The sequence below is a fragment of the Rattus norvegicus genome, chromosome 13, assembly GCF_036323735.1.
Source record: "Rattus norvegicus strain BN/NHsdMcwi chromosome 13, GRCr8, whole genome shotgun sequence".
NCBI lineage: Eukaryota > Metazoa > Chordata > Mammalia > Rodentia > Muridae > Rattus > Rattus norvegicus.
The window spans coordinates 47756458-47766224 of NC_086031.1; the positions used below are offsets into that span (position 1 = coordinate 47756458).

The 9767-nt window shown below is 47.7% G+C and overlaps 1 protein-coding gene and 1 long non-coding RNA gene across 10 annotated transcripts in view; one reads left to right on the plus strand and one right to left on the minus strand.

Moving 5' to 3' along the window:
* Positions 1-9767, minus strand: part of Atp2b4 (ATPase plasma membrane Ca2+ transporting 4) — a 99233-nt gene that overhangs the window by 48301 nt on the left and 41165 nt on the right. For 8 of the 9 annotated variants that reach the window (XM_039090642.2, XM_039090644.2, XM_039090640.2 and 5 more), the window contains one exon: positions 2060-2719. In XM_039090642.2, coding sequence (XP_038946570.1) covers positions 2060-2252 — 193 coding nt within the window. In that variant the 5' untranslated portion in view covers positions 2253-2719. Of the gene's footprint in view, positions 1-2059; positions 2720-9767 lie in introns of those variants that run through there. The other variant, NM_001005871.1, reaches the window with a different exon arrangement.
* LOC134481499 (uncharacterized) lies at positions 2716-7284 on the plus strand. Its single transcript, XR_010057009.1, has 2 exons — positions 2716-2902; positions 5966-7284. It is a non-coding gene; the product is annotated as an uncharacterized LOC134481499 (long non-coding RNA).

Genomic DNA, 9767 nt, shown 5'->3' on the forward strand with positions numbered 1-9767 from the left:
GCTCAATCCAAGCAAATATCAAAGAATAAGGGGGCACTCTATTTTCCTTACTACTACCACTGCTCCCTAGCCAGGCTAGTTTCAAACATCCAGGTTCATGAGTGTCTCCTCTCAGTTCCTGAGGAAGAAAGGCTTTAAGTGCACGCTCCCTGACCCCAATCTACTCAAACTTACTTCATGTTGGTTTCTAACTAGAATCTAGACTCATTCTCGTATTCCCGTTATTAATCTGCAGGAGCCTCCCACAGGTGACAAAATCATAGGAGGCTGAGAGGCCTGTGAATGGTCTTCTGGTAACAGACTGGCTTCTTAGAGAAGGTAAATTGTCATAGCTATATGAGAAGGTTAGAGAGATGGGAGGAAAGTCTGGATCCTGTTCTGAGGAGCCCCCAAGTTCTAGCTTACTGGATCCCCAAGTCCCACTTTGTCAAAGAAACATCTGACCAGAACAATAAAAGAAGGAAAACAGGAAGATCCAGCTTCAGTTCTGATGTAGGTCTGTAAACACCTGTAGTGTCTCAGGTAAGCACAAGGAGGTACAGACTTTCCTTACAGCCTACACTCTGTATAAGTCACTGAGAAAGTCACTTAGGGGACAGGCATGGTGCTGCATGTCTGCAATCCTAGCACTTAGAAAAAGCTAAAGCAGGAGGGTCCCAAATTCCCAGTCAACTTTGTTAGCAAAGTGAGACTGTCCCAGGGAAACAAACATAGGAGGGGATGGTGGGTGTGGCAGCGCATGCCTATAAGTTCTAGTGCTAGTGATTGGGAGGCCAAGGCAGGATGATTTGTTTAAGTTTGAGACCAGCCTGGGCTACGAAGTGAAACCTTGTATCAATCAATCAATCAATCAATCAATCAATCAATCAACCAATCAATCATAAAACCTCCAAACAACAACAACAATAACAAAAACAAAGACTTCAGCTTGCAGGAAGTGGACGGTATCCAAAAGGTAGTATTAGACACACGTTAGAAGGCCCAGGGAGCTGACTGAGAGCACCCAAGCACTGTCATCCTAAAACCAGGCCTCTGAGATGACAAGGATCACAGAGAATAGACAGCAGCTGCAGTCACACATACCTTAGCCACACTGCAGATTATGTTTCTTTGAAACTCATGGCCACTCACACTTTAGCAAAATCTCCAGGAATATGGCCTATATTTAATTTATTCAACACCTATTATCAGTTTGCACATGCACACGCAAACACACGTGTGCACATATGCACTGTATTACTTAATACCAGTAACCCTGTGGGCAATGTATAAACGTTATTTCCAATATCTGAACTCAAAGGGTATAAGATATATACCTGGCCTCTGAGGCCAACCAAATGGGAGACTGAGGTAGGAGAATCATAACCTCAAATCCTGCCTACACTACAGAGTGAGTTCAAGTCCAGTCTGGGTAATGCAGTGAGAATCTGTCTTAGATTGAAAAGTAAAAAAGAGGGCTGAGGCTACAGCTTAGTGGTGGTGGTGGGGCTTGTACAAAGTCCTGGGTTTGGTCCCTACATGGTAGGGAAAATTTTTTATTATACAGGATTAAAAAAAATCAGTAACCCCAGGACAGACAATGCCAATTTGTCCAAAGACATATTTATAATATGGCATCCCATTTTCTGTGTACAATAAGGTACTCAGATGGCTGCAATACTATATCCTGTAGTCTTTTCTCACCCATTGAACTTCAAGGTCAGTGTGAGGAAGATACCCATCTTATGCTCTCCTAGAATCAAAATCTGAAAGAACGGGGAAATTGATCATACTAACAAGAGCATCTACATCACCAATAAGAGCCCGCCATACTATGGATTGATACTTAAATCGGAGGAGAGAATGATTTAGAGAATCATGGTTCCTAAACATGGCACTTGTAGAACGCTCCTCATGTCCTCTCTTCAATGGCCATCTCTGCTTTAGATGACTGCTCTTCCCACCAGACAAAAAACAACTTATTGGGTCTCCAGAAATGTACTTTCCTTAGAAGCTAGACATAATATTTCAAAATTCTAGTCACTGTCCTCCAATCCCCAACCCTTGAAACGGCCTTTACCTTCTACAGGGGAGGTTTTCAGTCTTGCGCAGATTTCTTGTACACTTCCATAGTGGGCACTGATCTGGGTCACTGCATCAGCTGCACGAAGCTCCATGAGCTTCCTCAGGTCCATTAAGGTGCAGCCAAACTCCCCTTCATAGCTCTCAGCTACCGAGTTGGCTGGCAAGTTATGTCCTGATGGATTCGTCATCTTGCCTTCGGTTACCAGACTCTCAACCAGAGAAGATGTAGAGTTTCCCCTCTAACTGAGCAGTGTCTCTTGCCTTCTCTTCTTCGTTTCTTCCCACTTTTTTCTTCTCTGGGAGCCCAGTTAGGGGATAAATTGACAATATCTTGTGCAATAAGTTTCAGAGTAGCAACACCAGGCCTAGAGATCCTTTCTTCTGTATTAAGTCTACTAGTGAGAGGAGGAAGAGGTTGGGGGAACTTAGTAGAAGACGGACGTAGTGTCACGATGATTGGTGTCCTCTGGGTAGAGACGGAAATGGTTGTCCAGAGTACGTAGGTTCCTAGTTTAGACTACTTGTTCATATAGAAGTGTAAACAGGATAGGCATGTTACCATGGGGGCAACCTTAGCAACAACCAGCAGTTTCGATGGTAGGGTGGCGTCAGCAGAAAGAGGAGGGCTCCCTGGATAACGATGATGGCTAGGCCTCTGGAATAGAGATGCAAAAAAAGACAAAAGGAAACAATTAGAGCAGCCATGAGGATCCAGGCTCTGCAAGTTACTCTCCAGCAGAAGGGTTTAAATGACAGTTGGTGTCTGAACGGAACTGAGAACTGAGGCCTAAGCTGAGTGTCCAGACTCATGGGAAGCCCGAGGTAGGCCTGCTGACTGGTAAGACTTTCTCCCAGAAACATTATCTTTAAGTCTTACTTCTTCTAAATCAAGCCACACAAATTAACTTAAGAAACTCGCATATAAAAAGTTATGACCTCTAATGCTCCCCCTACTTCATGGGCTGACTGATTACAGAATACATTTGTCTTCTCTTACCTGTAAGATGTGAGAAGAATCAGAAAAGGAATCTAGACCCAAGGGGGAGAAGAGTGGTGGCTTGCCTGGGTGCCATCTACTTCCAACACAGACACTTATAAACCAGGAAGACAAGCTGATTAAAGGTCTCTTAGAATGTTCAGCCTTCAGTGGTATGAAAATTTGGAAACCTACGGCACCAAATTTTGGTCTCAGAGCTAAGCCCTCCCAGAGGCTTTTCCTGGTAAGGAAAGAATGAAACAGGCTAACAGTTTATGGCACAGGGCGGATTCAGTTTTTCTATAAGGGGCAGGTAGACCTCTGAGGAAGAAAGATAGTAAGCCTGAAACCTATGAGTGTTCAAGTTTCTCCAGGGAAGGAGAGATAAGAGAGCGGTTTGTTCAGTCCATAAACAGACACTGTCCTTAGAGGGAGAGAGCACCAGGGGAACTCACATTAGCATAGTGACACATCAGAGAAAAGTAGGCATTTTTCCCTCAGCAAGATAGTTGTTACCTGGAGCACATGCTGGCTGAGGTGGGCTGGCACAACTAGGTGTATGTGGGGATGAGCGGGGGTGAAGGTGGCTTAGAGACTGAGCTGAGCCCTGTGCTCAGCTGCAGACAAGGGCTAGCTACATGTTGTACAGTACATAGGGCCTCATTCTGGTTAAATAGCAGCCCTGCAATTGGTTTATGCTGCCAGGGCCTGGTAAGGCATTTCAATTGGCTGGGTAATAAACAGATGCTTTTTTTTTTCTTCCAGAAGGTTAACCTGACTCTAGAGTCATCAGAGAAATACTTGATTCTTTTTATCAATTATTTTCTCTAGAAATCCCATCTGGCCAAAGCCCCTGCTGATTCTAACCAATCATGTTTTAGGCAGGTTCCTCTGGGATGGAGGTTATCACACGTCTCCCCCTCAGCCAGCATGCCCCATCCACCTCCCCAGTACCCAGGCTCACAATAAGTTGAGCAAGCAGGGAATCCCAAGAAGGTTCCCTGAGGCAGTAGGTCTAACTCCATCATTAAGATTATCGTAGGAGCAGGACCCACACCAGCAGTCGCAGTCCCTTCCCATTCAAATCCCATGGAAAGAAGATCAGACGATGGTACAGGAAGGGGACACACATTCACATAACTATGCCGTCACAATTGCCTAATTATTCTGCTAATTATTTTTGTTAATTTCTTCCTGTACCTAACTTACGTATGCCTTTTTGTGTGTATACATGTGCTTAGAGGACATAGGTAAACTTTGGGCTAGGGTCTCTCGTTGACTTAAAGCTCCCCATACACTAGGCTGTCCAGCCAGCGACTTCCAGAGATCCTCCTGTCTTTGCCTATCCAGAGCTGGTACCAGCACATGCCACCACCTCGCCTTTTATGTGGGCAGTGGGGACTGAACTCGGGCCTGCAGGCTTGTATGCAAGTGTTTTACCAACTAAATTCTCTCCTCAGTCTCTGTGCCTAATCTCTAAACTCGGTCACCAGGTATAATGGTGAACTCTTATGATCCCAGCACTCAGGGAGGTCAAGGCAGGAGTGTTACAAGTTTGAGGGTCAGTCAGAGGTACAAGGCAAGGCCCTGCCTCTAAAAGTAAATGTTATAGGAAGTATCTTCTAGGAAAAAAAACGTGTGTGTATGAGTATGCACAGGCTTCTGTTATTCTCAGGGATCCAGTGAGTATCTTGGAATGCATCTCCCCCACCAACTGCCAGCGGACTTTATCCTAGTTTAGTTCTCCAAGCCTCTAAGGACTGAGAGGGGCTGCAGCAGCAGGAGAACCATCTTGACCCTTAACCTTTGAGGGGGATGTTCAAGACCGTGCTGACGAGCATGAAGCTGGAAGTCAGACTTTAATTTCCTTTCTTGCTTTTTCTCTTCCTTTCCCTCCTTCCTTTTCTTTTCTTTTTTCCCTGAAACAGAGTTTCTCTGACCATCCTAGAACTCACTCTGTAGACCAGGCTGGCCCCAAACTCCAAGATCTGCCCCTGCCCCTGCCCCTGCCTCCCTAGTGCTGGGAGTAAAGGCTTTTGCTACCACTGTCTGGTACATTTTACTTTTCTTAGTTTAAATTTTTTTACATATATGGTTATTTTGCCTGCGTGGGGTGTCTGTGTAGCACGTGCACGCCTTGTAGCTAAAGAGGCTGGAAGAGGATTATCAGATCCTCGGGAGCTTGTGTTACAGAAGTTGCGAGCTGCCGCGTGGGTGCTGGGAACAGAACCTGAGTTCTCTGGAAGAGCAGCCGGTGCTCTTAACGGATGAGTCATCTCTCCAGCCTGTACAGATATAGTCTTGCTATGGAGCCCAGGCTGTCAAGAGGCTCACAATACAGCCCAGGTTGGCTGTAAACTCATCACACACACACACACACACACACACACACACACACACACACACACACACACCTCACCCCACCTTCTGCCTCCTAAGGGGTGGGATTACAGGTACGAGCCGCTATTCTTGATGATTTTTATCGTTTCCGTCCCTGCCCGCTGCAGCGTTTAGTCTGTGAAGCCATGGATTCTTTTGCCCAACTTGTTCACTGCCTTCTCCCCACCACCTAAAAGAGAGCTTGTATCTCGTGGGCACTTTGTTGATATTTTTATTACTGAGTACACCCGTAGCACGTTCAGAAACACACCTGCTACCCTCCCAGCCACCTTTAGTCTGCAAGGACCTTTAACTAGGAGAAGACTCAGCCCGACCTAACACATCGGGCTAAGGCAGTAACAGAGGAAGGGCATTCTGGGCTTAACGAACACGTGTTTCAGAATGTTGGAAGGATGTTTGATGTTAAGCACAGGGCATTCGAGCAATGGGAGAAAAACCTCATTTGATCTGAGTGAACTTCTGTTTTCTTGTACTTTAAGCAGGAGAACATTTGCTCTACAAACCTCTCCATTTTTTCCTCTCCAGGCAGCCCCCACCCTACAAGGAAGAGAAAATTCGAAGGCCGATTCCTTAACAATACCATGAATTGGGCAGTAGTCATTCGCAAGTGTCATTAGCATCTATGGTCTGGGTTCAAGAGAACGAGACAGGGCTAAATTCAGATTTCTTACTTTGAACCTCTCCGAGGGTTCAAGAGAGAGAAAGTCTTCCTTTCACACAGGCAACCTATGGAAGCAGGCACAGAAGATTAGAAGGCAGAATGCTACAGAACTGCTCCCAGAGGGTCACATATACCCAGCATATCAGCTGTCGGGCCATTGATTTCCAGTCCAAGTAACAAGTGTGTGACAGAGACCTCAGGCTTCAGTGGGATCCACTAAAGTCCCACTGCACTGAGGGACACACGAGGTTTCTAGACCGTGAGCTCTTGGTAACTGCTGAGCTTGCTCCTACCCTTATTAGGCAACTGCTGAAGAAAAATTTGTGAGCCACCAGTACTCCAGCCAGGGAGGTGTTACCTCTGGGGCTGGGATTAGTCAGTCACTGGGCTTCGGAAAGCATTCTGGGCTGGGTATGTTACCCATCCTGTCTCCAGTCTTTTCTAACCCAGGGGATAATAGGCTACAAGGCTGAAGTCTCCTCCTTCCTGCCTGGGGCAAGAAATGACATTACTTCATGTGACCACTCAGCCCTGCTTCTCGATGCACTGGAGCCGCATGCCACCCCACACCTTCTGATGAGTGGTGCACTGAGATTCATTAGCAAGAACCCCACATAAGGAGAAAACCCTTGAGCTAGGTCACCAAAGCTTGACAGCTGCCCCATTAGTCTTTCAGTTCTGTCTAAGGAACTCCTTCCTACCTCTCCTGGTGTATTGAAAAAGGGGTTCATTTCCGGACCATCGGGGAAGGGGGCAACTCTGCCTATGTAGGTGACAGAGGAGGTCATCTTTGCAATTATGGAAGGAATCTGTCCCCGAGTCCTCCCAAACCATAGATGTCTCTGAAACTGGATGAGGCACAGGCAATAAAGCATGCTGGGAAATGGAGAAAAGGGGGCAGGGGGCTCCGACTTAGGCCTCCAGGTTGGGGCAGCACTGCAGACAGACTGCCTGGAGTAATAAATGACATGGACCACTCAACTGGAATAGCTTAGGAGAGCAGACGTGCATGTCCTTCTCTGTTCTGTGCTTTGATCTGGGCCAAGGGTTTTTGCTTTAGGGCAGGTTGTTAGTACCTGAGGGTGACAGAGAAGAGCATCTGGGCAGGTCAGATGGCATCTACGGGATACACCAGACTAGAATCTGAAAGCTGCTACTTAGCTCGCCCCCTCCCCCACCTCCCAGCCCTGCCTGTGGTTAGCTCTGACGAGTGTCCCTCCTCCCAAAGGGAGCTCCACCTTTTTCTCAGTCAGGAGCAGGGCAGTGGGAAGAGGGGGAATACTGTTTTCTGGGTACAATCACTGTGATAGTTGCTACACTTGACACTTCGTGTAAAAGTGAGAACGTTACCAAGTATAGGTAACACGAACGCAAATGCTATCCGGTCCCTAGCGCAGTGACTGACAAGGACTGGATGCTGTGCTCCCGGTGGATATTATCGTCACTACATAGGCTGAGTCACTGAACGTCCATCAACAACCCTATTTTACGGCAGACAAATACGTCTCCAGAGAGTCAGGGTTTGAGCCCTAGTCTGAATCCAAATCCACTCTACCTCAGAAATGAGAGCAAAGCTACAGAGAGTGAAAAAGCTATGGAGGTGCCCCTAAACCACAGGGCCACAGAAACCTATTGGTCTCTTGCTCATGACCCGAAGACTTTGAAATAGGCGAAACACCCTTTGATATTTTTTTTTCCAGGTAGTGGTAGATTCAAAGCTCACCACGAGAAGACATTGGCCAATCCTTCCCTCCTCGCCCACTCCGTATCACCACCCCAACACTGTCCTGAAGCAGGGTGGACCGGGCTCTAGGCTGGCAGGGCTCTAAGAGCATGCAGTGCCCACCTGAGAAGAGCCAAGGATGCAGATACACATTTCGCCCCACCACCTATCTTGGCCTTTGACCCCTAATGACCTGTGCAGAGAGGTCCTGCTCAGGTTGCATCTCTCTGGCGTTCCAACGCTTCCCAAAGGGTCAAGTGGGCTGGGTTGTGGAACTGAGCTCCCGGGATGTTTGCCTAGCCTGTAGGAGGCCATGGGTTCCATCCCCAGCACCACGTAAACCAGAGCCAGACTGGGTCTGCAATCCTAGTATGTGGTTGAGGCAGATCAAGAGTTCAAGTCCGGCTTATCTACTGAATTTGACGTCCGCCTAACCTGTGTGAGACCCCATCTAAACAAGGACAAGGAAGGCCAATGAGAGAGCTCAGACAGCTCGTCTGCTGTCAAGGCGGATGCTCTGACTTTGATCTCTGAGACACACATGGTAGAAAGGGGGACAGACTCACACAAGCTGTTCTCTGACATCCACCTGAGTACCTTGGCGCGCGCGCGCGCACACACACACACACACACACACACACACACACTCCCCCATACAAACAAGTAAATGTAATTTTAAACATTTTGTTTGTTTATTTTTAAAGGAAAAAAAAACAAAGCTGGCAAGAGGCTGGTCATACAGTTCTTCTAGTCCTTGCGGGTCAGCGGCAGGGGGCTGGAGAGTTCAAGGCTAGCTGCGGCTACACAGAAGCTCTAGGTCATCAAGAACTTCACACAATGAGACTATGTCAAAGACAAATTAAGAACCTGGCCCTGCAGGCTGCTGTGTCTGAACTGTCCTGAGCTGGCCCTTCTCACAGCTCCAGGCATACTGGCCTAAGCACGCTCCCCCTTTAGACACACACGTGGGCAGGAGGTCAGAGGCAGAAGGCAGGACTTTGCCAGAGTGTTGGTAACATTTGGATGTTAGGGATACTGCTTTTCCCAAGAGCTACACTCATGGCAGGAAGCTAAGTGAGGCAGGGGCACTGGACCGCAGGATGGCACTCTGTAGCCAGATCCAGAAACCTGATGCCTTGCTCAGTTAGCTTTTAGACCTGGGGTGCAGTGTGTCAGTCTTTTCTGAGGAGAGAAAGGATAATACTGCTTTCTGGTTAGGTGTGGTAGTGCATGTCTCTGAGTTCGTCCCAATTCAGGACGGGAGGAGGAGGAAGAAGAGGAAGAGGAGGAGGAGGAGGAGGAGAAGGAGGAAGAGAAGGAGGAGAAGGAGGAAGAGGAGGAGGAGAAGGAGGAAGAGGAGGAGGAGGAGGAGGAGAAGGAGGAAGAGGAGGAGGAGAAGGAGGAAGAGGAGGAGGAGGAGGAGAAGGAGGAAGAGGAGGAAGAGGAGGAGGAGAAGGAGGAAGAGGAGGAAGAAGAGGAGGAGAAGGAGGAAGAGGAGGAAGAGGAGGAAGAAGAGGAGGAGGAAGAGGAAGAGGAGGAAGAGGAGGAAGAGGAGGAAGAGGAGGAAGAGGAGGAAGAGGAGGAAGAGGAGGAAGAGGAGGAAGAAGAGGAGTTGTTCAAGGCCAACCTAAGATACAGGAGAAAGAAAGAAATGCAATGTCAGCATTCGAGGAACCACCTAGAGAAAATGTGACCTCAGATTCATAATCCATCCTCCTCCCCAAAGCCACCAGGTATTAAACTAAGTACAAAGCACACCCAGACCCAGCAAACTAAGCCTAGGTGTACCACACAAGGAAGTTCTTATACAGGACCTGGAGAGGGCGTGCACAATGACTTCCCTGGTATGTTATCTGTTGTGACAGCCAGTTGGAAGCCTTGTACTTCCAAAAGACTTGAGGATTGACTAGATAATGACAGGACAGGCATGGAGGTGGGAGCAG